A 27531-nucleotide genomic window follows, 5' to 3' on the forward strand; every position below is an offset into this window, starting at 1 on the left:
CAGGGCCTCGTCAGGCTGGGTGGTGCCCAGGCCCTGACCCCAGCTCTAGGGATGATACCCTGCAAGGATCAGCTGCCTGGATGTGCCTCGGGGGGTGGCAGGGCTTGGGGTCACCCTGCCAACCAGCTCCCCCCATGTGCTGGGTGTTTTCTTGCCTGGGAAGAAGGGCCCACCCAGCGTAGTCTAGATCGCACCCGAGGACCCCAAGGCAAGCGGGAGCTCTGTCAGAGCCAACACCCAGGCTGGATTCTCGGCTTGAGATTCAGCATGGGGCTTCGGTGCCCTGGGCAGGGTGTGGGGTGACAATTTGGGGGCATTTGGTTGTGGGGGTTCATGCCCCCACCCAATACTCTGTTTGCAATCAGTAATTAGAAGGCTCATTCCATCCGCTTCGAATCTGGGGGGTGGGGGCAGAGAGGGGATGACTCTCCCCCGCCCCCCAAATACCACCCCATGGAAGCCTTTCCACAAGCGGTGAAGCCTGGTCCCTGCCCACAGCATGAACCCAAGAGTCCTGGCTCCCAGCTCTAACCGCTAGACCCCACTCCCCTCCCAGAGCTGGGGATAGAACCCAGGAGTCCTGGCTCCCAGTCCCCTTTGTCCTAACCCACTAGACCCCACTCCCCTCCCGGAGCCAGAACCCAGGAGTCCTGCCCTCACCACCCACCTCCTCTTTAACTCCTCGCTCCCTGCCAGCTCCAAGCCCGTTGTTTAATTGGACTCTTGCTCGCCTATCCCCTTTAGCTAATGCACTTAAAATGAGGCCTGGGGAAAGGAATATTCCATTGTCATCAATCCGGGAAGCCGGGACAACAATGCACTTTTAATTACCATTAATTCCCGGCCAAGACAAAACAAAGCAATGGGATTTGCCACCTCGCAGAAAGGCAGCCGGGCCGGAGAAGCGGGGCTGGGCCCGGGGCTGTATTTAATAATTCCCCCCGGGTCGGGGATGGGGGGGCTGTGTTAATGAGTCCAGAGAGAGAAAAGTTAAACTAAAGGGTTTCGTTAATCCCCAGCCTTGCCCCGGCCACGTGTTGATTAATTACACACAGCGGGCTGGAACGAAGCAAGGCCTTCCCTCTCTTAATTATAATACACAGGAGGATTAGGGTCACACTGTCAGGGCTATTAATTTGTTACCAGCCACTGCTCATTAGGGAAATAGCAGCGAGAGGAGAGGAAGGCCGTAAGTATTCTTAATTGAAAATCCCCAGTCTTGGAATAGAAGCAGGGAGGAGATTATGTGCCGTACCATAGGGCCGAGCAGCGGTCGGGTTATATACGCCACATGCCAGGTGGACACAGCCGGGCTGCGCTAAGCCCCATTGGATGGGAAGAGGCCCCTTTGAAATGGCTTTGCAGGCGCATCGTCTCTTGCCCCTGGGCCTCCGGCCCAAATCTGGCGTCGCCCAGGGTCTCATTTAAAAGCGGGCAAAGGGGGCGTTGGAGGAAAGGGACCAGGGAATCGGCCTGGGAGAATTCACTCTGAGAATCGGTGCTACCCACAGACAGTGCTACGGGGCGCTGCAGGGAGCGGGGCGGGGTTCCCGTAGGGGGCGCTCTCCACTCGCAGCCCCAAGGCCCCAGCGTGGCACTAGGGGGCGCTGTGCCGTAGGGGGCAGGTGAGAGGGCACGGCTCGGAGGGCTGTCCCTGCTGCCCACGCTGTAGTGCCAGGGGGCACCGCGCTGAAGGAGCTGCCCTTTGCAGATTAGGACAGACTAGGGGCCGCTTGCGGCCATCAAAGATCTGGTGGGAACTTTTGGCAGGAGCAGAGGCTGGGTTACCCGCGGCGGCCTGGCCCCACCCCAGCGTGGTTCGAAAAATCCCACTGGGCTTCTTAAATTCTACCCCCCATTACGAGATTTGTCCCATATCTCACCTTTGCCCCGGGCAGTGTAGTTAGCCCTAGAGATCTGCCTCTTTTCTCCCCCCACCCCGGAGACCTATAGCAAAGAAACGCGGCTCCGACGCAGAATAAATCCGGGGTGGGGGTGGGGGACACTTCAACCTGACATTATGGTAGTTTTGACCCCAAACAGAAATTGCAATTACTGTGCAGAGTGGCAGTGGTGACTGGCAAGCCGGTCCCTAAAACAGCAGGTCCAAAGGTATTAAACGCTGATGAAAATGGATTGCCAGCGTCCTTAATCCCCCTGCCAATCCCTCCCAGCAAAGGCACAACGCACGGAGCGACCCTCTGCAATTAGACACTTACAATTTAATTTGTCCAACTGGCTTAGAGGAAATTGAAAAGAAAAACAGGGGAAACTGACCGAAGCAGGATGTTTAAAATGCCGCCTGGCACAGGGCAGGGCCCTGGTTCAGGTCTTAAAGATACCGCCTGGAACTAGCCGGCGTTCCAGGCAGTTTCCCTACTAAGTTGCGTTTTCCCTACTAAGCGTCCTTGGGAGGTATCTAGTCTTACACAGAGCAGGCTGGGAGCGAGGACCAGGTTTGGCCGTTTTGGACTGAGAGTGTGTTAGCAACACTAGCGAAGCAGGAGTCGGGTCCTGCTAAAATTACAAAATTTGGCCTCCCACAAAAAAAAAATCACAAGATTGGTGTAAAACCTCTGAGATTTGGCATAACAATCATGAGATTTGGCTCTAAATCATGAGCTTTCGCTCTAAAAATACATTTCAGGGTTATTTTTATTTGCTGCCTGGGTCTGGAGCCTTTAAGATTCTCTCTGTGACCATGAGGCTAGCAATGTATTTTTTTAACTGGAAGTTAAGATTCACATGACTCCAGGTGTTGAGGCTTCAAGAAAAGCTCCTTTGATTGGGAGGCTTAGCACTGGCAGCTCTCCGTGATCCTATCACTGCAGTGTCCGAGCGCCTCTCAGTCTGTAAATGTATTTATCCTCAGGGACAGGCAGGGCTGTGATCCCCCTGTATAGATGGGGAAACTGAGGCACCTCCCCCCACCTGGCTGGTCATCAGCAAACTCCAATCACGCCCCGGGCTCCCCACCCACCTCCCTGTGCCCCTTAATTGTCTGACTTGCCCATGATCCAACAAGCAGTCAGTGGCACAGCAGGGAATCAGAACCAGGTCTCTCGAGTCACCAGGTTAACGCTGCAGCCCGTTCCTCGCAGTCTCTTTGAGCCGTCCGGCATGGTGGGCTGAATTCGTTCAGCGCGGCGAGACAAACTAGTGGGCGTTGGACAGGGTCATGGTGCCACCAGCGCAAGGGGCTGTCAATAATACACCTGATAATGTACAGCGCCTAGCGCCGCAGGGCCGCAGCCCAAGACGGGGGTGCGTAGGCACTACCGTAATACACCATAATGCATCTAATAGCAATAAAAATGTACAGTGCCTAGCACTATGGGGCCCCAGCCCCCGAGTGGGGCGAGTAGGCACTACCATAAACCACCTAATAAACAAAAACAACAAGGAGTCTGGTGGCACCTTAAAGACTAACAGATTTATTTGGGCATAAGCCCAAATAAATCTGTTAGTCTTTAAGGTGCCACCAGACTCCTTGTTGTTTTTGTAGATACAGACTAACACGGCTACCCCCTGATACTTGACACCTAATAAACAATAACTGGAAGTCAACCCCTAGCTCTGAGCTTTGAATCTGGACTAAGCAAAGCCTCCCCCCACCTGGCCCCTCATCAGCAAACTCCAATCACGTCCTGGGGGGGACCCCCACCCTCCTCCCTGTCCCCCTTAATGGGCTCCCTGCTCCAGGGTGGCCTCTCCAAACAAGCTGCTATTGTCACCCGGCTCCTTCCTGCTAATTAACTCGAATCAACACCCAGGGGGCTAATTCCACACTCCCCCCCCAGCCAATTAACACCTTCCCCCACCCCCAGGCCTGGCTTCACAGGGCACACAAGGCCCCCAGCCAGGAACGGGCAGAAGCCGGATTGCTCAACGGGGCCTGGGAGGGCCAAGGGGGGAGCCCAGCACCATGGCAGGCCTGCGGATGCCCCCGGGAGAGGGACTGTCCGTGATGCCAGGCCCACGGCAAAGCAGGGAAGCCAAGCGAAGGCTCGGCCCCCCGGCCCCATGGGGCGTCGCCGGCAGGGCAGGGGGCACCCCTGGCTCCGGGAATGCACTAATCCTGGAAAAGCTTCGCGCCGCCAGGCCATGTGCCCATCATGTGGCCAGCAGGGACAGAGAACAAAGGAGGCGATTTAACAATACTCATAGAATAAAGCTTTCCGGGGGGGGGCTGGTCTGTAAATCTCCGGGTTACGTCAGGTGGGAGGGCACGGGGAGTGTGGGGGGGGGGGGGCGGGCCCCTCACATGACGCTGGGCCTCACGCAAACCCGCTCACTAACGACACGCGCTGGTGCGTGTCCCCCCTCTGCTCATGGGGCGACACGGCCCCTAATGGACAGGCCAGGGAACCGGGGCAGGGAGGACGAGCACACCCCCTGAGTATCTGCGCACCTGACACCACAGCCCCCTGCGCACCCTCTGTACACAACACACCACTCACCACACACACACACACACACACCTCACCACACACACAGCCCCTACACACCCTCTGTACACAACACACACCACTCACCATACACACACCCCTCACCACACACACACCACCTCACCACACACACAGCCCCCACACACCCTCTGTACACAACACACACCACTCACCATACACACACCACCTCAACACATACACACCACTTCACTGCATGCACACACGCTGTGTACACACACACACACCACCTCACAGCATGCACACGTGCTGTGTAGACACAGACACACCTCACAACACGCACACACATACACACACACCCCTCATCACACACGGACACACTGTACACACACACACCTCACTGCGCACACAGCCCCCTATGCACCCTCTGTACACAACACACACCACACACACACTCACACCACCTCACTGCACACACACACACCCCACACATGCACACACACACCTCACCGCGCACACAGCCCCCTACGCACCCCCAGTACACAACACACACACACTTCACCACGCACACACACACACTGTACACACACACCACTCATTGTGCATGCACACTGTACAGACCACGTGCACAAACCATTCATCGCGCACACTGACAGTACACACGATATGTACGCACCACACTCACACCAACCCACCCACACAGTACACACCTCTCGCCGTACACACACAGTAAAAACAACGAGGAGTCCTTGTGGCACCTTAGTGACTAACAAATATATTTATTATTGATTTAACAGTACACCCCCTATGCACACACCGTACACCATACACACCCACACACCCACTCTACACATTCCCCCCATCAGACTTGCTACTCCATCCCCCCCACACCCACTGCTCTCATGATCTATCCGGCAGAGGCTTCCAGAGGGCCCATCACCCTTGCTTCTGGGCTTCACCTGCTCCCAAGCACAGGCCCAAGGCAGAGGAAGGCCATTCAGCCTGGCACGTGTTTGCCCACCCCCGCTGTAGCCTGGAGGGGCAGAGGGGGGTTTGTCCACCCATGTCCACCCCTCTCCCCTCAGATTTGCTACTCTGGCAGCCGCCAGGAGGTGGGGGGTCTGCCGAGTCGAGGCCATGGACTGGGTGGACGCCCTACAGACAAGCCTACACCCTCCCCAGCCCTAGATCTCAAAGCGCTTCACAAAGGCAGGCCAGTACCCAGCAGATGGGGAAACCGAGGCACAGAACAGGCAAGAGATTTACGGGCAACGTTGCGGTTAGAACGCATTGAAACAGCCCCACCCCAGAGGTGGCTGCATCTCAGGCGGGCGATGCCCACACACTCTGCAAAGCACAGGAGGAACGATCCTGACCCTAAGCACTGTATCATTAACAGACACAGAGGGGAGCTGGGGCGGGGAGGGGAGGCTGTATGGGGCAGGCAGGGAAGCAGCCAGTGGCTGGGGAGGGGGGCAATTATCCCTGGGGGGGGAGGGGGTGTTGATTTCATTAGAGTGGTCATTAGCAGACAATGGGCAGAGTTTCTTATCAATGACCCTCATTCCCACACAATGGGCTTGCTGATGGCTTCCCTAATTAGGCAGGGGGCAGGGGACAATGGGGGGGGGGCTGCTATCACCAGGCAGGGGGCTTCCTCAAGGAGGCACCCGCAGGAACTTGTGCATCCCTGGGAGCCAGGATTCTCTATGCAGCTCTGGGAGGGGGGTGGGATCTAGTGGTTAGAGCAGGGGGGCTGGGAGCCAGGACTCCTGGGTTCTCTCCACGACTCTGGGAAGGGAGTGGGGTCTAGCGGTTACAGCAGGGCGTCAGGATTGCTGGGTTGTTCCTGGCTGTGAGAGGGGAGCCAAGTGGGTCTCCCTGCGTCCCTGACCCTCTTTGGGGGTGGGCAGAGGAGATCAAACATGGGCTTTCTGGATGTTAAAGCATACGCCTCTCCGGCCTGACCTAAAAGCCAGGCCCTGAGAGTGAAGGCTGCAGAAGGTTCACGAGGCCCAGCCAGCAGCCAGGACAGAGCTCCCTGCAGAATGGAGCTGGGTTACGCATCCCCACCCTCCGGGTCTCCTTCCACTGTCCGTGTGGCACCCGGCACGCCGGGGACCCTGCTCTCGGTCAGTAACGAGAACACGTTGGACAGAGCTAAAAATCTACAGTGAACTTGGCTTTTAAAGTCTTGTTAGTTATTAAGCAGAGAAAACTCCCCCCGCCCGCCCTCCAAATACCTGTTGAAATGGGGCCTTTCAGCTCACACACAATGGGGGAAACTGAGGCACAGCACGAGGCCGTGACTCATTTAGGGAGCCAGGACTTGGGCCTAGATTTCCCTGAGCCCCGGTTCAGCGCCTTCCTTATCCATCCGGCCAGCCTTTCATCCCTAAACTAACCCCCCGGTGACAGACAGCGTGGCCTAGTGGCTAATGCACCAGCTCTATTCTATGCCCCCGGGGCGCAGGGTGGGGCACCCTGGGCCAGCTCCCTTCCTGCTTTTACAGCGGGGCTGGGCTGCTGTTTTATGGGATGGGAGCGGGGTTTGTTCCTTTGTCTCCCAGGGAAACCCACGATGAATTTTATTGCTGCTTTAACTCATCTCCTGGCCATGCTGCGTGCCTGCCAACCCCTGCAGCAACAGGGCGGGGTGGGGGATGGCGGGTTTTCCCTGCCACCCTGTCCTGAGCGGGTTGGAATCACCCTCCTTCGCCCTGGGGGGATCAGGGCGGGGTCGGGGGTGCAGCCCAGCCCCGCCCCCAGGGTGAGTCACCTAATGCAAACAGAGCTCAGCGCCCCTACCCATGTATGGCCCCAGGGCCCAATCCTGCAGTGCCCTCCCCTGGCGCCGGGAGGGTGACCCCCAGCCAGGGGTTAAAGTCCCAAGAGTCAGTTCCTTCCCCTTCTCCACGCACGCTGAGCGACTCGGGGGCATGGGGCTGCGTCGATTTCACCTGCTCCCCGCAGCACCCCTCGCTAAGGTGCCTTCCCCCCACCAGGCCCATGCACAGCCGGCCGATATTAACCCGTCCCCGTGGCAGAGAGACTGGCTGGGACGGGCCTCTGGCCCGTTTTGGTCCGGTTCCCTGCCTCCCGGGGCAAGGGGCTCAGCTCGGCCATCGGAGCCGCGGATGAGAACGCAGAGGCTGTTTCGCGTCAAATTCTGCCATTGCAAACCTTTTCCTATTCCGAAATGGACGAAAAAACAAGCTACAAACAAACACCAATTAGAAATATCCCATAAAATTCTGAGGGTGGGGGGAAAAAAAACCCAAACCGTTTCAGGTTGAACCAAAATGTTTTGTTCTGATTTTGACCTTTTATTTTTTAAAATACAAAACCAGCGAATCTCTGCATCAAACCGTCCTGCGCCGGGGGTTCTGGCCTGACCCAATCGCTTCGTTTCGGGAAGGGGAGCAGGAGATTTCAAAATGAAATTTCGAAATTGACGTGTTTTTCCCCAAATCTTTCGGCATTTTTCATGGAAAAACCATTTGGATAAAACTTTGTTATCCTCCAGCCCGGCCCTCCTCTCCAACGCAGGGTTGGCTAAGAGCTGGCACCTTGCAGCCATTCAGAAGGTTTAAATCCAGAAGGGACCATTGTGTTTCCTTTAGAAAGACACCCAGTCTTGATCTACAGCCCCCACACAAATGATGGCCAATCCACCCGGTCCCTGGGTCCTGTCTTCTGATGTTACGCCCACTCCACGTTCAAAAAAAAAAAGCAAAACAAACAAAATAAACAACCGCACCTTATTGCTAATCTGCATTTGCATCTGCAAATGGCTCTGGTGTTGCTTTGGCAACAATTTGGGAAGGACCCCATTATTAATGAACTCTCATCACATCTGGGGCTCATCGCCACCCCAAACTCTTGCCCCGATCCTGGGAGAGTCAGCCCCCGCGCACACCCCCCAAATCTGCCTCAGTAAGACGAGCTACCGACCGTGAGCAGAGATGGCACGCCAACACCCCGCCGCCGACCCGTTTCCCCGGCAGCTCCTCCTAGACAAGCATCCCGGTCCGACTCTTGGTCTCCATTTTATTCCCCACCTGCTTTTGGTTTTTTTTTTTTACAAACCAAGCCGCCGGCGTGTTCCTACAAGCGCTGGATCCACCCTGTGCTCGCCGCACAGCCGGGGACGGTTAGGACTCGCTCGGGTCGTGTCGTGGCTGGAAACATCGGATGGAGACAGGCAGGACAAGGTTGGTGTTTAGAGCCTGGCCGGGGGTGGGGTTTACGGCAGCCTCCCCCCGCCACCCCCGACAGCAGATGAAATTGACATTTTAAGAGCAACACATTTTTCCCTCTTCAACAGACCTCCCCCTGGGCCCCAGCGGAACAGTCGATGAGAGGCCGAAGCACTGAAGTGGGATGCTGGAGATCTCCGCTCATTTCCCTGTGCCAGTCACTATAGTTCTCTCTGGGCCTCAGTTTCCCCTCCAGATGCTCATGCATCCTTGGTTCAGTTGCTACGGTGATCCACTGGATCATTCACTATTTTTATGTGGCTGCCCATCACCGTAGGATCTGGGTGTCTTCTGTGGACAATCAAGAGCAAGAGCAAAGTCCCTAGTGGATTGCTTGGAGGCTCTGTCTCTTTTCCCTTCAAAACTCAGCGTGGGGTAGGGGTTTTTTGGGGATCGGGGCAGTGTGGGAGGGGCGTGGTGTTGGGATCGTGAGCGCCGCTGATGGTGGAAAAGCGGTCTCCAAGAGACAGGCTGTGCGACGTTTCCTAAAGAGATTCAGGATTCGCCTCATCTCTGGAAGACGTCCATTGTTCGTCCTCAGCTTTCACGCGACAGGCCGTGGGCAGTGAGATCTGAATCGCCGCAGGGTAGCGAAGCTGGGGCAGTGGGTCACGGTAACATCCGTGGTGCCTGCCGCCCCCAACCCCCCCAGTCAGTCCCACACCCGCTTCCCCGCTCTCTGAACTGCCGTGGTGGAAGTCAGGGGGTTCCTGAGCTCAATACGGGAGCACAAACGTACCTGACGCACCATCCCGGGGAAGCTGGGGTGGGTGAGAGAGGCTTGTTTTTCTCCAAGCCCCAGTTCCTGGAATCATGGGACCATCTGGGAATCTGTTAACAAGCAAAATACATAAAAGCGTGTCTTGCCTCTGTGACTGCAGGGAACCAGAATCACAAAGAACAAATCCAAAGGAGCCATTAAAAAAGTCTCACAATTTTGACATCCATCTTGAGATTTTGGGGAGGCCTTGACCCGTGACTTTGGAAATTTGCAATGTTCTCCCCCATGGAAGAACAAACCAGCTTGCATCACTGAGACCCTGGGGTGCTGGGAGGAGAACCCAGCTCTGGTGTCCAAACGCACTAAGCTTTTCTGTGTCTACTGCAGGAATCTGGAGTAGCTCCTTTACCCAGTGCTAGAGAGCAACAGCAAACTCACCAAGCCAGACCACTGCAATAAGTCAGAGCTTGTTCCTGTCTTGCAAGATTTGGGGGATTTTGTCCCACACAGAAAAACAAAAACCTCTCAACATTTTTCACAAACCAATAATCCAGGGGGAAAAAATTCAACGGAGACATTTCATTTCAATTGCAACCTTTACTTAAAAAAAAAAAACTGTTTAGTATAAAAGAACTCCAGTTTCCTAAGTCTTTTCGATTGATATTTTGTTCCAAAAGCGTCAACCTGGCCTGTTTTGACCATTCCAAAGTGATTTTATTTCCCCCCCCCCAAAAAAATCGGAATGGGAGAGTCCTCGCAACCGGCTTTTTCTCACGAACCCTTCCGCTTCAAACCAAATCCAAAAATTTTATCGGAAAATTCCCGCTCGGACCGACAATAAGGCTGATATTTCAGAACGCCGGTACCCTGGGTGAAAGGGACAAAGCCCCCCAAAGCCGCAACCAGCGGTCTCCCCTGCTTTTAACACCCTTAGTACGTTCTCAGGAGTATTTCAGTTTCTGAGACACGCATCGCTCTGGGCGCAACCAAGGACTGCTGGTGTTGGGCCAGCTGTGAGGGCACAATCCTGCATGTGCTTGTGTCTATGTCTACACGTGCGATTGCATGTGTGTGCAAATGACTGAGTGATCTAGAGGGTACGTGAAAGGTTGGGCAGCTGCTTGTGTTTGCGTGACCAGACTGACACGCATGATTCTGGACACGCAAGTCCAGCCAATGCTGGCACCGATGCAGACACTTGTGCACAGGCATGCAAAACCTGTGTGCGTTTCACACGCTGGCCGTGACCCCCCAGATCCCTTCCAAGGCAAAGGCCGGTTCTGTGGCACTCGACAACACCCCACAACCACATCAAATATGAGGGGGAGTAGTGCTGTGTCTACCGCCCTCTAGTGGACAGACAGAGAGAACCAGCAAGAAGAGGCAGGGGGGCAGCCCCCTAATTTGCCCCATGGCCTGGAGAGGCTGTCGAATTAAGTGGTTCCCCATCCAGGCAGCACACCAGCATTGCAGGCCCTGCTCCCCCGATGCTGTCAAAGCCGGGATGCGGATTACAGGGAGTCGGGGTGGAAGCTGGGAGGCAGGAACAAGGGGGGAGGGGGAGGGAAGCTACAGGAATTGTTTTCCTTCAGAGAAACGGGAAGTGTCTTGGCGCCTGAGCCAGGGCTGGAGCCAGATGTGGGGAGCGGCTGGAGCCTCCCACTCAGGACCAGGCTCCCAGTGTGCAAGGCGCTGTACAGACCCAGGACAAAGCCAGCCAGGAGCCTGGACTCTCGCTCAGTCCTGGGCAGGGGCCTTCTCTGACCAGCCTCTTCGCTCCAGCGGTGGGGTTTGTTCTTTGCACTTTTTTGGCTGAGATGGAGTTCATTTGGGTGAGGGGCAGCGGAGCAGACAGGAGCCCAGCAGCTGGGAGCCAGGACTCCTGGGTTCTGTCCCCCGCTCTGGGAGGGGAGTGCAGTTTGGTGGTTAGAGCCAGGGGGTTGGGAGCCAGGACTCCTGGGTTCCATCCTCTGCTCTAGGAGGAGAGTGCAGTTTGGTGGTTAGAGCCAGGACTCCTGGGTTCCATTCTCTGCTCTGCCCTCTGTGACTAACAACAGGAGGTGGAAGCTAGAGGACGGACTCTCAGGCCAGAAGGACACATCGTGATCATCCAGTCACGTGTTTCCTTTAGAAAGACACCCAGTCTTGATCTACCGACACTCCCCCCAAATAATGGCCAATCCACCCCACACATCCCAGGCCAGAGAGCCTCGCCCCCCACTCCTGTAACAGAGCCTCGCCTCTGGCCGAGCTACTGAAACTCTCCAATCAGGATTTAAAGACCACGAGTGACCAGAGAAACCCGCCATTTACACTGTTTAAACCTTGCACCGCACTTTCCAGTAGAGGATCTCAAAGCACAGGTTACTTCCAGAGTAGTTCCCCACTTGGGGAAACCGAGGCACGGAGAGCTGAAGGGAGGCTGGATCGTCACTGACTGACCAGTTTTGCGACCCCCGTGAGAGACTATGGAGCAGTGCTTATACTGTGGTAGGCTGCAGGGAGCCCATGGAAAGCAGGACTCACCGAAAGCACAGCAGGGCATGGCAGAGCAGTTCTTTCCTCCCTCACGCCCCCTGCAGACGGTCGCTCGGTCCCAGGGTGGTCCTTCATGCCTCGGCCAGGTCACATTTTCGTTCCACTCCTTCCAGGGGTAACGGCAAGTCCCACAGACAATGCAGTGCCCGTACAGCTGGTCCTCGACCCCAAACGCCCAGCCCCGTGGGCCTCACACCCTTCCCTTCCGGGTTTTAAGTCATCTTTATCCCCTTGCATCGGGGGCTTCACGCCCATCTCTAACCCAGGGACCCTCATGTGAGGGCAAAGGCTAATCCATCAGACCGCTTCCAATCACTGGCCTTTCTCCAGGCCTGTCCCCATTGCTCCCCTCTCTGGCCTGCTCCCCTGGGTCGCACAGGGGCTTGCTCCAGTCCTGTATCTTCTTCCTCAACCCCCTGGAGCCTCCCCCCCCCAAACTTTACTGCCAAGAGCAGGGGCTGCAGAATTTTTCCCTTCTGCTCCAGACTGTCTGTCTCTCTGGCAGTAGCCCGCTGGGCGTCATCTCTGATCAGCCTCCAGGGGCAGCCCGGTGTTGTAATGGGCCCACATTCACCCTTTCACCACCTGTGGAGGGTAGGAACCCCATCACAGGGCCCCGTCCTGCCAGGCGCTGCACAAACGCAGGCTAACCGGACAAAGGGTGTGAGGGGAAACTGAGGCAGAGAAAGGGGAAGGGGGCTGGGAATAGGACAGGTCCTGGGCTTTATCCACAAGCCAGCACTGCCCTCCTGGACAAAGGGGTTCACCTGGGCCTGTAGGGATCTGGTGATGCCGCTGTGCCATGCTCCCCTGCCCACTGGCATGACTGGGGCGTGGGGGGGGGATACAGTTTATAGGGGATTTGGAAAAGACCTGAACAAAGGAAACGAAATTTCCACTCTAGGGGATCAAGCTAATCTGCCCGGGCCAGCTGTCTGCGTCTGAGAGGCCAGGCCTGCGCGCGCCGGGGAAGGATGCTACCTGTCCGCGGTGGGGAGCCCCCTCGCCGCTCCCGGGGCTGGAGGGCGACTGTGGGGTCTGGGGGATAGGCAGGACAGGGACGATAAAGGGGGTGGGCCTCTCACACGGGGAAAACCTCAGCGGGGACCCCCCGCAGCCCCCTGGAATCGGCAGCAGAGCTGCCACGGGCTCACCAGGCTCTCGGAGAACAGAGCCACCGGGACGCAGGGGAGACGGGGCACCAGACCGATGGATCAAACTGCTCCATCTCCCAAACACCCGCCCCAAATCAGACCACGAGGGGGGCTGAGCAGCACACACGCCCCCGCGCTGCGGAGGAGCGAGCGGCGAGCTTCCGTCGCTTCACACGCTCGGTTACTCTGCAGCCTCACACTTGCAAGGCTGGATCAGAACAGGATCCCATTTCTGGCCAGCACCAGCTGCTTGAACCTTCCTGACCCTCGATGGCTCGAGCTGGGTTTACGCCCTGGAGCATGGGGGTTCGTGCACCCCGCTGGGTACTTGGTTTGCTGGCTCAGCCGACTCCAGCTTCGCTTGAACAAGCCAGCGCGGCATGAACAAGTGGGGGGCCCATAAACCTCCTTGCACCATCAGGGTCAAGAGGCAACCGTCCCTAGGGGCAGTTTCTCTCCTCACGGCCGAGGGCAGGGCTTCTTGCGGATGGGCACTGAAGGAGACGGGATACCGGGCTAGATGGGCCCATGGGTCTGATCCACTCTGGTAGTTCCTATGTTCCTAGACAGAGGCTGCTGCTAGGGAAGCAGGAACAACCCCATGGGGCCAGGGAGCTGGCACCCCCCAATTTAATCCTCATCCTGCCCCCCCACTCCCTCTCCACCCTGAGGCCTGGGGGAGTCTGGACTCTGACCTTCCCAGCTGGGATCCGTGTCTGGTTTTTAGTGGCATGAGCGTGCTGCTGGGTGCCGGAGGGCCACCCTCGCAGGGGGCCCTGGGGCCGGTGTGTCAGGTGGGAGAGTGCTTCAACATGAGTGCAGCACACAAAGCGGGCCTTGTGAGCCAGGCTGGCAAATCCCTCACGGAATCCCAAGCGGCTGCTAATGCCCTAGGTAATGTGCTGCAGACGGCGGGTCCCTCCTGGCCATTCCCGGCAGGGCCGGGGAGATGCCTGCGTTAGGGGTCAGCAGCCGTGGCATGCTCGGGCCCTCACTGAATCGAGACCGAGCGGCAGCTAGACAGAGCGGCCCTCACGTGCGCAGAACGGACGTGTCCGTCCTGCTCTCTGGCACAGGCGGCGAGGGTGAGGGAGCAGAAAAAGGTGCCAAAGTGCAAATTCTGCTCCACCACCATCTCTCTGCTCGGGAAATATTACCGGGGCGTCTCCGCCCACCGCCAGCTCCCCTCACCCACCACCCATCCCAGGCGGAGGCTGTCGCCAGGCTCCGGGGAGCAGCTGGGTGGAGAGTGTTGAAATCTTGATGATTAGTTTGTTTCTTAGACGCAGGGATTTGGAGCTGGTGAGCCCTAATCCGTTCAGTGTGATGGAAGCCCATATGCACCAGAGTTACACACACACACACGCCCCCTAGATTTCTCCCAATAGACCTAGGCATTCGAGCCGGCCGCCATCCTGATGCTCCACACCACCTTTAGATTCCCCCCCCCGCCCTTCGAGGAAACGCTCCCCTGGGGGACCCACCGCTGCAGGAGCTTAGAAAGACAAAAGAGGCCAGATTTGCCGAGATCCCATGGTGCAAATGCAGAGGCTGGGGCGCGCCTGCTTGACATTGCGAACGACCGCAGGTGCGGCTCGACGCTGTCTCGTAATATCTGCAGCGAAGCGACTCGCACGAGTCCCACAGTAATTGGCTCTGGTTCTACCCGAACTCGGGGTCACCTCAGAATCAGGCCCCCGTTGTGGGGGCGCTGGGGAGTTCTGGGTCACAAAGGGACCAGGTCCTGAAGATGGGAGTTGTTGGCTTGATGCCACACCAAGCAGCCAGCGCTGGACGCTCATGGGGACTGAGCCAGAGGGACCCTCCCTTCCCATGCAGCCTTGCAGCGCCGATGACAGAACGCCACAGCCGTGAGGTAGCCCCGAGAGACAGGACCCCTATGCCACTACCACAGTAATTCCGGGCGACTCCGCTTTGCTACAGCATAGACATCCGGCTCCTTTAGTCCCACCTGCTTCAAGAGAAGGAAGGATTTGCCAGGCCAGGGCGAGCCAGCTGGGGTGCTACTCAGTGTATTGTTAATACAGCAGCAACTAGGGGCCCCGACCGAGATTAGGGCCCCATCGCGCTGGGTGCCGCCCAGACCCTGACCGAGATCAGGGCCCCGTCGAGCCGGATGCTGCACAGACCCCGACCGAGATTAGGGCCCCATCGCGCCGGGTGCCGCCCAGACCGAGATCAGGGCCCCGTCAAGCCGGATGCTGCACAGACCCCGACCGAGATTAGGGCCCCATCGCGCCGGGTGCCGCCCAGATCCTGACCGAGATCAGGGCCCCATCGAGCCGGATGCTGCACAGACCCCGACCGAGATTAGGGCTCCATTGTGCCGGGCGCTGCCCAGACTCCAACCAGGATCAGGACCCCGTTGGGCCGGGTGCTGCCCAGACACAGAGTGAGGGACACTCCCAGCCCCAAAGAGCTCCCAGTCCAAATAGACAAAGGGTGATTTTCCCCCCGTAGAGATGGGGAAACCGAAGTCCAGACTGGTTCTGTGACTTGCCCAAGTTCATGCAGGCTGGCTGGGGCAGAGGCAGAAATCAAACGCAAATCTCCTGAGGCCCAGGCCGGTGCCTTATCCACACGGCCAGCATTGCCCTGGAGGGGGAATTGTGGGGCTGAAACAAGAGGGTCTGATTTCAGCAGGGCCCTAGCTGAGCGTGCCAGCTGGTGGGCAGGCTGCTCTCAGGCCAACACAGACATCTCAGTATCTAACACCGGCCTCTCGGTGTGCTCAGTCAAGATCTCTCTCCTACAACTCTGCCCGTCGCGGACACACACACACACACGTCTGCTCGCTCTTCCAGACGGCTGGATCTGTCGTTAGAAGGATCCAGAAGTGGGTCTCTTACAGCCGTTATATAAACAAGCCCCATTCGGCAGAGCCCGTGCTCAAGTATGTGACAGCCGCATGATGCCGGCCGGGCCCCAGAGACACAGGAGACAGGCCTGCTACTGGCCAGAGGCCTAAGCCGTCGGGCGTTTGTGGCAGAGGGGAATGGACGTACCAGGAGAGAAGGCAGCCCCGCGTAAGAGCCAGGCTCTGGGCCCATGGCTGCAGCTCAGCACATGGTTCTGGGTTTGCACCCAAGCCCAACAAAGGCAGCCTTTGCTCGGCTAAGAGGATTATTTTTCAGGGACACGGCCCCTGCTTCCTTGGAGTGCTGGGCCCGGCTTTGCTTGTAGCGCTTCTATTTGGTCTCCTGTCGATTGCGTCCCCATGCAGAGGCACAGCCAGGAATGAACAGGGACCTGAGCAGATTAGGTCAAGCCCCCTTGCACCAACAGCCCAGTTCAAGAGACACTCCCCCGCCCCCTAAATTGTAGCGTATACAGCGTGGCCAAGCTACACAGGGGAGAGTCTGGCCAGCCCCTGGATGGGAGAGTGCAAAGGAAATCCAGGGGTGCTGCAGGGCTTGCCGGGGGGATTCAATAAGGGGTGCTCTTCCCTAGGAGTCAGTGCCAACCACCCCAGGCCCCAGCATGGTGCTGGGGGGCGCTGTGCTGCAGGGAGAGGGGTGGAGGGGTCAGCAGGAGGCGCTCTCCCTGTGCAGCCAGTGCTCAGGCCCCCAGTGGAGCTACGCAGCTTGGTGTGCCATTTTCCAGAAAGCCAGGCCCTCTCAACCTCATGCTCCAGACTCCCCCTCTCGAGGCATCTGAAATTCCTCTGCCCTCAGCTGGAGAGCAGTCTTCACTTCCTGTCCTAGCCAGCGGCTGCTGCATCCTACCCCGGGAGTGGCTGCATTTCAGCAGCGGGGATGTGATTCGTACTGCCAGCGTAACCAATCAACGCAGCCCTGGCTGCTGAGAACAGGGCTGGAACCCCGCTGCTTCTACTTCGAAAGCTCAGGCCCTTGCCTCTTGAGCTAAAGGAGAATCCCCATTCACTGCTCTCCATAGAGGAGGTATGACACACAGCCAAGCCATTCTGATTCCATCCAATCAGTTCTTTAAGTGCCGCACGTCCTCTGTATGTAGCCACACGGGGACTCTGTGTTCACCTAGCACAGGCTGAATTTAAAGCCAAGCAAGAGAAGCAAATTAGTTCTTTTTGCACAGTCAGTAGCATCTTCTTCCAGGCATATTTACAGCCTGGATCTGTCCTATTTGGCAGAGAGAGGACGAGGATGGGGAGAGGGGAGGAAGAAATCAAGAAGTGCTTTTTCAAGCCCTGTGGGAAGCCGTGCCACGCGCAGCTATTTCCAAACCTTTAAGACGTTAATTCAAATCCTGCCCTGGGGTCAAAGGCCAGACCTGAGCAGTGGCCACATGGCAGAGCGGCCCTAATTAAAAGACTGACTTCCTACCCTCAAATGGCGCAGCGCATCTCCAGCCACTTGGGAATCATTTGCGGAGTGCGGGAGGGGAGGGGGAGAAGGAACACAAACAAATCGCAGCCAAATTAAAGGTGAAAAGTCCCTGGGGAGAAAGCTACGTCCTTCTTGGATAGGCCGACGTTTCCCAGCCTGTTAGCCTCCTCTACCCACATGAGGCCTGCCCGCGTTAAACTTTCAGCCACCAGTGCAGTTTGCTGCAAACATCTAGTGTGTTTCTCATCTGTATTATGGCAGCACCTAGCAGCTCCAACCAAGAGTGGGGCCCTGTTATGACGGGCGCTGTGCAGACACAGAGCGAGAGGCAGGCCCTGACCTGAAGAGCTCAAAGGCAAAAGAGCCAGGACCAAGGAAAAAAGAAAAAAAAAAGAGAGATTCTTTATCCCCATTTTACAGACAGCAGAACTGAGGCCCACAGAGATGAAGGTCACACGGGGAGCCAGGAATAGTGCTGCTCTAACCACTAGATAACACTCCTTCCCCAGAATCGAGTCCAGGAGCCCTCTCTCTTGCTAGCCACTAGACCCCACTCCCCCCCAGAGCTGGGAATAGAGGCTGGCTTCCCCAGGCCTGGCTCTAACCACTAGATCACCCTTCCTCCTACAGACTGGTGTTGAGCAACTTCTGCCTTCTTTTTAAAAAAGACATTTGGATAGAACAGGACACAGAGCAGCTCCCATTACAGTCATTCAGTCCAAAGATCCTGTGAATTCTCAAGACACCACCTGGAAAGGGAAGGCAAAGGATCCACTTTAGGGCTGGTCGCTTGAAGTATTTCCAACCCAGGGACGTTAGATCTTCCAAAGTTCCTTTCCCACCGGAGATATTTAAACCTGGTTCCGACAGCGAATAGTTGATAGTCAACAGCCTGTTTAGAGTGGAGGATCAAGGATACACTTCTTAGCTAACGCACCACTGCCCTCCTATGGTCACTAAGCCTCTTTACAAGGGGACTAGAAATTACGCCTGTCAGATTACGTTCCAGAGATTCAAGACATTGGTTTTATTTGCCAGCTGTGAAATTTCTACCAAGGGTCTCCAGAACCAAGTGTGTTTTTAACTCTCCTTCTTTGAAACGATCCTCTCTTAGTGCAAACACACACGATTTGTTCTTTACATTTCTGAATCTGAAACTCCTTCGGGTGGGGGGAAAAACCCCAAATCCGTTCCCAACGGACACAAGCGATGTCCATAAGTTTGCAATTCTTATGCAGAAATTAATAGCATCTGAATTATGGTAGCACTTAAAAACATCAGATCAAGGCCCCATTGCTCCAGGTGTGGCATAGACAGAGTGAGAGACAGTCTCTGCCCCCAAAGAGCTTGCAATCTGAATCGGTGCCTCTCAACTTTTTCCAGGCCATGACCTGCATACAGGGATCCCTCCCCCATTGCATGTAGCAGCATGGTAAGGGTTGGGATCCCCTCACAGAACAAGGGAATCTCGAATAGGAGCAGAGAGGTTAATTTACCTCTCTATTTGGCCCTGGTGTGACCGCTGCGGGAATCCTGTGTCCAATTCTGGTGCGCACAATTCAGGAAAGAGGTTAATAAATTGGAGGGTTCATAGAAGAGCCACGAGCGTTGTTAAAGGAGTGGAACGCAGGCCTTATAGTGATAAACAGGTTGAGCTCCCGGAGTCTAACCTATCAAAGAGGAGGTGAAGGGGTAACTTGATCCCAGGGTATAAGGACCTAAAGAGGGAACAACATTTTGATACCAGAGGGTCTGCAATCTAGCAGACAAAGGTCTAACAAGATCCAGTGACTGGAAACCGAAGCTAAACCAATTCAGACTGGAATTCTAATCCCAGGGTTGCTCCAGCAGGCCGGGGCAGGGCTCGGGATTAGAACTCGAGTCCCTCAGTTCCCAGTCTCCTGGTCTGTTCTCCCGGTAGCTCCCAAGAGTCTGCTGTCGGCCTAGACTGGCCTCCAGCAGCCTCCTTAACTCACCCCCATCTGTCCTAAGCACATCAGACCAGCTGGTGCTCTCCCATCCCATACAACAGGGGGAGACGTTTGGAATGGGGGGCTGGTGCGCCACCTTCCCCCCTTTTAAGGGGAGGATATAATTAGTTCCTTTAACAATATTTATCCAGGAGGGTTGTTTGGGCCTTAACACATTACTCTGCTCAGTGGCCTGGCGGAATTTGACAAGGGAGCTCACTGCACACACAAAGCCCTAGGTCCTCACTGGGCTGGGAAGACGGATACTGATTATACAAAGCTAATCAGTGGGACATGTCAACTATCCTGCCAAGTGTTTTAGCAGCTCACAGGAAGCAGACCCAGGGCCTTGAACGTGCCTGGGTATTTTAGAAGGGAAATATCACCTGACATTCACTGCCCCCTGCTGGGGTGTGTGTGTACTACTGCCATCTTCAGAACTTCCCAGCTGTGGGTCCTACATGGCTAACCGCGAATGGGAATTTCCGAATTTCCTTTAGATCCAGGCCTAGGCTTTTGGAGGAGGGGTTCTAGGTTCATCAGCTTTTGTGCTCTGATCTCAGAGTCCTGACCCACCACCTGGCGCCGGCTCCCCCTAAACAGCATGTTCTTTGTTGGGGGCCTCCCGCTCAACACAGCTCCTAAGGCAGAGTGGAAAGGAACGGGTTAGCTGGTCTGTTGGGATGCAGAGAGATAAGTGCTGACTTCCTAACGGTGCTGTGCATTTCCTTTTGACAAGGCTGTTTATTAATAATAAATACCTGGCTGTTGAGTTGCATTGTCACCCGGGCTCACAAAGTGCTCGAACAACAAAGCCGGGCCAACCCCCTCTGGAGGGTAGGCACTGTTATCCTCCTCTTACAAAGGGCCCTAGGGAGGGAGGGCAAATTGATGAAGGACACAGCATGAGTCAGGGGCCAGCTCAGGACTAGAAAGCAGAAAACCCACTCTGGGGTTCCCTGCTTAACCTGTACCCCCCACACCCCTCCCAGAGCAGGGACCGGGACCCAGGAGACCTGCCTCCCCATCTCCTGCTCTAATCAGTAGTCAATATCCGCAGAGCAGGTAATAGAACCGCTAGCATCCTGAGTCCCGGGCCTCCCCTGCTCTAACCACTAGCCTGCACTGCCTCCCTGTAAGATACAGAGATATTAAAAGCTTTGCAAACAATAAAAAGAACAAACCACCACCAGCAAACTCCACACACTTGTCCTTTTTAAGCAGAGGGGACTGCATGTCCTCAAAGGCCCATCTGCCTCTGCTACCCCAGAGAAAATAAAGCAGTCCTGACACACCACCACTGTAATCCCACTTAAGGTGGCTAAAACAGGGCTTTCGCTCTGCCACACAGTCTCTAAATTTAATGCAAACTTGTCAAGTGCAATCAAGTCAGCGCTGCGGGGTAATCTGCGCTCAGTCCCCTTAGCACCTGCACCGTCGTGATTTGACAGAACAGATGTACCAAGGTCCTCCACGCCCCAGCTGAAAGGGAGCAAGTGGGAGCAGAGAGGCTGGAAATGTACAAGACGCAGGTCAGAGCCTGCAGCAGAAATCTTGGGCCTAAATAGATGCTACCTTGCAGTTATTTACCCTACTGCAAAGTGAACGAAAAGCACTTACAGCAGAATGCGAGCATTTTACATCTACTTTGCCAAGGAACAGAATCCAGGCCTGGATTGCGCTTGGCTTGTCACTTCCAGGCAGTGGACAGCAGGTCTGGACTCCTGGGTTCTTTCTCTCGCTCTGCCACTCACGCTCAGCTCTCTGTACCCCTCTTTAAAAACAGGGACTGTAATACAGATCTACCTCCCAGGCACACTGCCAGGCGTAAACTCATTAGCATTTGTAAGAGAAGAGATGCTTGAAATAGATAAATAAAGCTATGGATGTTCCAACTTTTTACTGGCACAGTGTTTTACCCTTGATAGGTTTTCTATTCAGCTTATGATGCTTTCAGATACAGACCCACCCACCACGGTAATTTTGCGGTGGAGTTTTCCGAGACATTAAGCAAGTGGGCACTGAATGGCAGCAGCAATCCAAAACTGCGTGTGGGAGTAAAGTGCTTTTTTAATGGTGCCTTATGGAGTCAGATGCTAAGACTCCAAAGCGAATCCTACAGAGGACAGAACGCCTACGCAAAAAGTAGGTCAGTGCAAAAAAACCCCCACCAACCCAACCCACAAAAAGCATTTCCCTCCGTGCTTATCGCAAGAGACACGCTGCTCTTTTCTAAAGGGCAGTATGTGTTAAAGGCAAAGAGAGACACTGCTCCAATCAGAACAAATCCTCTTGGAAAACAAGTACAAAATATCCAGTTGGGTGGCTGAGGGCATTTCAAGAAAGGACAGATGGGAAATTCCAGACCCTTCACCAGCAGAGATGAGCTGGAAACATGCAGTGGCCCCGATTCTGATCTTGGCTATACCAATGTCGAACGGCAGTAACTCCACTGAAGTCACTGTCATGTACAACGGAGAGCAGAATTTGACTCGGTGAGTTTAAGTAGGGCCCTGTTGCGTGCCATCAGAGTTCTCCAGGGCAGGAACAGCATGCAGTGAAATTAAGAGCTTGTCAGGACTTGAAATGCAACAGCAGAACAGCTGAGGCACTTCCGTGTAGACACTACCTGTGCTGACAGGAGGGGGGGTCTCCTATCAGCATAGATAATCCACCCCCCTAGCCGACCCCAGAGCAAAAGACAGCCGGGCCTGCATGGAACATGACCGCTGAAATAGTAGAGGTGTTTAAACGTACACTGCAATTCTAAATCACCCTCTTCTCAAAGGGCTGTTAAAATGAGGGCTTATCTATCAGAGTTCAATAACCCCTGCACTGACCGGTTAGACAGCACCCTTCAAACTGAGGAGCCCAAAGCATTTCAGAAATCGTAGCTAAGCGGCACAAATATGCAACTCTCAGAGTGACCAGTGAGGAGATAAACAGATAGCTTCGCTGTGCCAAAGGTCATGACAAGTCAGCCCAAGAATGCAGGAGTCCTGGGTCCCCGCCTTCTGTAGCCCACTGCATGAAGTAAACACTACAACAGGAAAAGGGAGGGGGGGTGGAGGGGTCTTTCCTCTGTATCCTGAAGCCAAATTGCAGGATATAGTGTCACATCAACTGGATATGCGGTCTCTTAGCTGGAGCAGGGACCCGGGATTCCAGACTCCTGGGTTTTATTTTTGGTTCTGCCACTAGCCTTGCTGTGATTTTGGGCCAGTCACTTACAACAGTTTTAAGTTTCGGTTTCCCACATCGTCAAAATGGATCTAACACTCCTTTCCCCACAGGGGTTTGAAAGGCTTAAATAATGCTCCCAGAAGGGCTTGGAGATCCTTAAAGGATCTACGGAACTTTGGCTATCGCGTCAGCACAAGGCAAGTTGCTTTGATTTACTGAAGAGCACGACATACACATCTATCCTAGTGCAACAGCAAATACAAGATTAAGGAAGCAAAAAGGTTATTGTTCAACATTTATTTCTTTTTTTTTGTTCCCACCACAGGGTGAAGAAACCTGAAAGTTACAAAGGTCCAAGTCACATTTCACGAGACAGATGGAAATAAGAAAACAAGTTTAAATATCATGCCCATTCTAAATACAAAGGAAAAAAAGAAATCAAATAATGAAAAATATAGTGTAGCGTGATCTTTTGCAGATATATTTTTACAAACTGAAGACCAAAAGCTCCTTATGTTATGCCTACATCTACTTAAGTTTTGTGTATAAAACCAGATATTTCAAAAATGTTTCCCCCTTGTTTTATATATTTTTTTTTGCAATTCTGAAAAAAAGTTTACAAAAACAAAACAAAAAAATCCAAGTCTTGTAAATTTCTAAATTTTTTTTTTTGCTTGTACATTATGAACAAACGGATTCAACTCTCTTGATCGCTTACATCTTACTAAGATAGGTTTATAACATCTCCCCGTGTCCTAGCCACTACAAACAGGAGTAGGAAAAAAAAAAAAAACCTAGAGTCTACTCTAATACACCGTGTGAGCGGATATCAGCCGCCAACGAGTTAAGCCCGCTCGCCGCGGATACGACGTGCCAGCTGGATGTCTTTTGGCATGATGGTGACTCTTTTGGCGTGGATTGCACACAAGTTGGTGTCTTCAAAGAGACCCACCAGATAAGCCTCACTGGCTTCCTACCAAGGAAAAACCACAACAGAAGTAACAGCTCGATTTGTTTCGCAACAGTCTCTTTAGGAGGCATCAAAATGCTCCCATTGTACCCAGGGCCAGATTTTTCCTACTGCTCTGTGCCGTTTATTCTGATGTCTAAGGGGGGGGCTGAGTGCTCTCGAAAAACTGGCCCTGCATGCTTAGCACCTACCCAGCTGCGTGTGCCTCAAGGGCTTCTCAAGTGTCAGTTGAACCCCACTTGGCAGGTGAGGAAACCAATTCAGAGCCCCCAAATTCACACCCCACCCATTTACACTAGCGAGCCGCACAGTCTCAAACGTGGCAGCTCTTTCTAACGCTACGTGCTCAACACCCCCACGCCAGCGGCTTTGAGACGTGGATGCTTTCTCCTGCCACGAGTGAGTGGATTAAGAGCATGTTTTGTCCCCATGGAACTCTAAGCACTTTAGGGAGCACTTATTGACAGAGAAGCTGAGCACTGCAGCAGCTAGTGATGTCAGTGTCTTCCCTCTGCTTGTACACACACATCACTGGGATGCAGTCGCCTCTCGGGGCGAAAGCAGTAATCCGTGGACATCAACGGGGAATTTAGATTCTACGTTCTGAAGCCAGAGGCTCTGAGCAGCAGAGGTATGCTCTGCAGGTCACTCTCGAGATGAGCCCGTGCCTCGAGCTTTAGTTTCTACAGATTTGATGAGTGCAAAGCAGGTCGGGCTCACTCTTTGGAAGGTACTTCCCAACTGTCTGGGGGCAAGTTAGACAGGTTTCATTCTGTCTGCCCAGCAGGGAAGAGAGACAAAGTCGCCTACCTGCAGGGCTCCGATGGCAGCACTCTGGAACCGCAGATCCGTCTTGAAGTCCTGAGCGATTTCACGGACCAGACGCTGGAACGGGAGTTTGCGAATCAGCAGCTCAGTGGATTTCTGGTACCGCCGGATCTCTCGAAGGGCCACGGTGCCAGGCCTGGAAGAGATTTCAAAGACAAGGGCTCAGAATTTAACCCCCATGCCCCCAACCACGCTCAGACATCAGTGCGCCAAGGACTGCAGACAGAACTCCCTTCTCCTCTGTAAGCGTCTCAGGTGTACCCAGAAGGGGTTTCGTGTACACGTACACCCCCCCACCCCCATAGAAGAAGCTTGCCCTGCCACAGTCTCTGGGGACAAAGAGGACTCCATGGTTGTTAAGCTGGCCTATTGCACTGCTGTTAATTTCACCAACTTTCTTGTTAAAAAACAAAACGCAGTATTTAAAGGGGACCAACAACGTTGACAGCCCCTAATATTAGACCGCGGGTACGTCTAAGCTTTTTTTCTTTTAAGTGGCTTTTTAAGAACTTTAGCAGCTCCTTCCAAACAAGGACTGGAACAATGATGAAATCTCAACCTTTGTGCAGGTGCCCTATCAAACATGCGTTGCTGAGCCGGCTACAAGTGCCTTTGTATGCATGTGTTTGTCCCTTCTGTTTTAATAAGCCAGCCGAAAGGATAATATTTTATAAAACTATTCACTACAAATCATTATTTATTATTTGTAATTACAGTAGCCACTCGTAACCCTGATCTCAGTCGAGGCCTCTTTGGGCTCAGCCCCATATGTACCCATCGGGAGAGACTATCCCTGCTCTGAAGAGCTTACATGCTAAGCAGATGAGCCTGGCAAAGGATGAGGGAAAACTGAGGCACAGAGAAGGGAAGTGACTTCCCTAAGGTCACATCAGCAGGTCAGTGGCATAACTGGCAAAAGAACTCCAACTCAGGAGTCTGAATCCCTAACTACTAGCCCATGCTCCCTCACACATAGTACATAAAAATTAAGGCTATGATATATATCACGTTATTTTTTTCTTACGATGGCAAAACTCCCCTTTACGTCTCCCACGCACACCAGAAGAGAAAGCTTGACTCCAAGTACCTGTAACGATGAGGTTTCTTCACTCCCCCAGTGGAGGGCGCACTTTTCCTGGCTGCTTTGGTGGCCAGTTGCTTCCGGGGGGCTTTCCCACCAGTGGATTTACGAGCGGTCTGCTTGGTACGGGCCATTCTGGATGGTCTTTAGTGTGGAAGAAATCTGCTTAAAAAAAAAAAAGAGGGGAAGGGGAAGAAATCAGTTTAACCTTTTCAAGAACAGCTTGACCTGGGGTCGCGTCCCATCACTCCCTGTGTAACCTACAAGTCACTAAGGCAATATGGTTCCCTACTGGTAAAATGGAGCTAGTCACATGGCCCTGTCTTCCCAGGGTGTTGGGAGGAGGAATATATTGATGACTGAGATGCTCAGATGCTATGGTAACCCTAGAGGTTGTCATATAAATGTTTAGGAACATTTCCGGCACTATATTGGGGGGGGGAAGAATAGTAACAGAAAATCCCTGAAAAGCTTTTGTTAATTCCACAGCTGCTCACTCCGAATTACTTCGTTTATAACTAGAGTGTCACAGATGAACCTGTGTTTTGTTTCTGCTGTAATATAAAATGATCATTTCCGTCAGTGACCTGATTTGCCCAGCATGGAAGAGGAGGAGAAGTGTTGTTTTCCCAGCTCTGGAGGAGGATGGGGTCTAGTGGTTAGAACTAGGAGCCAGGACTCCTGGGTTCTATTCCCAGCGTGGGAAGTGGGTCTCGGAGCCAGGACTCCTTCTGGGTTCTAGTCCCAGGTCTGGCAAAGGACTAGGGTCTAGTGGATTGAGGCGGGAGGGATTTACGGTCAGGATTCCTGGGTTCTTTTCCTCTCCTCCCTCTGCAGTTGCCAGTTTTTGCACAGACCCACAGGTGACAGTTCCCAACAGTAAGAAAAAGTCACCGATTTCCCCCCTGAGGTTCCCTGCCGATCAGTGGCGCCAGTTGCGGGGACGAAGGAACCTGCTGCCCCGATCGCTCAGAAACAGGGCAGGGAGACACGTTGGGCTGGGGAAGTGAACGCAGCGGAGGGAGCCAGCTGGGAATGGCCTGAGTGAGAGTCTGGAAAAGGGATCGTTGTGGGGAGGAGAGTGTGGAGGGTCATCCCGGCTGGGAGCGAACATGCAGTGGGGGGGAAAGGTTACAAAAAGCAAGGAGCCATCAACTGTTCATGGAGCGGAGGCTGCTCTGGGACCGAAACGAGCGATATCCCTGCAAAGGAGAGATCTGGCCTCAGAGCCGGCTCGGTGCCACGTGAGACCCCGCCGAGGTGCCAGTTCCACACCAGCGCCATCACGATGGGCACCAGGCCAAAGCCACTGCCATGGCGGCAACCAGGTGCCATGGCGATGGAGCCAAGGACAATAGCAACCCTACACCAAATTGCACCATGGCGTCCCACCTCCATGGCCAATACGGCAGCCCCTGTAGAGCCACCAGAGTCTGCTTTAAAGAGAACCCAGGAGTCCTAGCTCCCAGTCCTCGCCCCAGTTTGCCCCCTTTATCCACATAAAGTGGTTTTTTTTAAAGAAAGACTACATCTTCCAGAAGCCTTTGCGCCAAGTCTGGGTTTGATTGGCTAACAATAGTCAGGTGACCTTCCCCAGGCTAACCGAGGCCTTTTCCCGATTGGCCAGCGTCGCCAGCCAACCGGTATGTAACCTGACAAGAGAGGGGGTAGAGCCGCGAAGCCTCCTCGGTGATTGACGCGGCTCATGACCAATCGACCTCGGGGCTGCCTCAGGGGCTTCCAGCCAATCAGCGCGGCCACCGTGCTCTCGCATCGCCCGACCAATGAGCTGCAGGATACAGACGGAAGGCGGGACTTACTTGGTGGAAGGGGCTCCTCAGACGATCTCGGTTTCTACTCACCCCCCCTTTTTTTCGAACAAGGGGGGAGGGGGAAGCCCGGGTACGGGGGTGTCTCGCGCCTCCTTGTTACCTGTGTGTGTGGCTCGCGCCCCTCACTGCAGCGACCGTTGGAGCCGTTGGGAGTCCCGGCCGGCGCTCGCGCTGCTCTCGCTCCCTTCCCGCCTTTCCCGCCAGCCCCAGCAGAAAATGGCGGGTTCCCCGGCTGGGCTATTTAACCATCATGCAATGGGG

The 27531-nt window shown here is 54.5% G+C and overlaps 2 protein-coding genes across 7 annotated transcripts in view; both read right to left on the bottom strand.

The window, feature by feature from the left end:
• The window catches only part of LOC101937048 (homeobox protein otx5), a 42983-nt gene extending 21397 nt beyond the window's left edge, over nucleotides 1-21586 (bottom strand). Inside the window, exons 1-2 of one of the 3 annotated variants that reach the window (XM_065571850.1) lie at nucleotides 20138-21586; nucleotides 8361-20017 (exon numbers count right to left, since the gene is read on the bottom strand). The gene's annotated coding sequence lies outside the window, so the exon portion shown is untranslated. Of the gene's footprint in view, nucleotides 1-8360 lie in introns of all 3 variants that reach the window. The other 2 variants (XM_024111556.3, XM_042861079.2) reach the window with 2 other exon arrangements.
• Nucleotides 21587-22841: 1255 nt separating this feature from the next.
• LOC101936778 (histone H3.3A) lies at nucleotides 22842-27531 on the bottom strand. 4 transcript variants are annotated; one of them, XM_065571853.1, is made up of 5 exons: nucleotides 27371-27524; nucleotides 27091-27227; nucleotides 25445-25600; nucleotides 24340-24493; nucleotides 22842-23532 (listed from the first exon to the last, which is right to left on the bottom strand). In XM_065571853.1, exons 3-5 carry the CDS (start codon nucleotides 25570-25572, stop codon nucleotides 23404-23406), a joined length of 411 nt encoding a protein of 136 aa, XP_065427925.1. In that variant the 5' UTR covers nucleotides 25573-25600; nucleotides 27091-27227; nucleotides 27371-27524; the 3' UTR covers nucleotides 22842-23403. The 4 variants fall into 4 exon arrangements, with proteins under 4 accessions (XP_065427925.1, XP_065427923.1, XP_065427924.1 ...); XM_065571851.1 differs by lacking the exon at nucleotides 27091-27227 and having other exon boundaries at nucleotides 27371-27531; XM_065571852.1 differs by lacking the exon at nucleotides 27091-27227 and having other exon boundaries at nucleotides 25445-25603; nucleotides 27371-27526.

This window comes from Chrysemys picta, chromosome 17 (genome assembly GCF_011386835.1).
Source record: "Chrysemys picta bellii isolate R12L10 chromosome 17, ASM1138683v2, whole genome shotgun sequence".
Taxonomy (NCBI): domain Eukaryota; kingdom Metazoa; phylum Chordata; order Testudines; family Emydidae; genus Chrysemys; species Chrysemys picta.

Excerpts from the sequence above, each read along its gene's own strand:
- LOC101936778 (XM_065571851.1), bottom strand. The coding sequence starts at position 25,572 with ATGGCCCGTACCAAGCAGACCGCTCGTAAATCCACTGGTGGGAAAGCC. Across the intron at positions 24,494-25,444 it reads AAGAAACCTCATCGTTACAG|GCCTGGCACCGTGGCCCTTC; the intron begins GTACTTGGAGTC and ends AATCTCTTCCAG. Across the intron at positions 23,533-24,339 it reads CTGCCATCGGAGCCCTGCAG|GAAGCCAGTGAGGCTTATCT; the intron begins GTAGGCGACTTT and ends TTTCCTTGGTAG.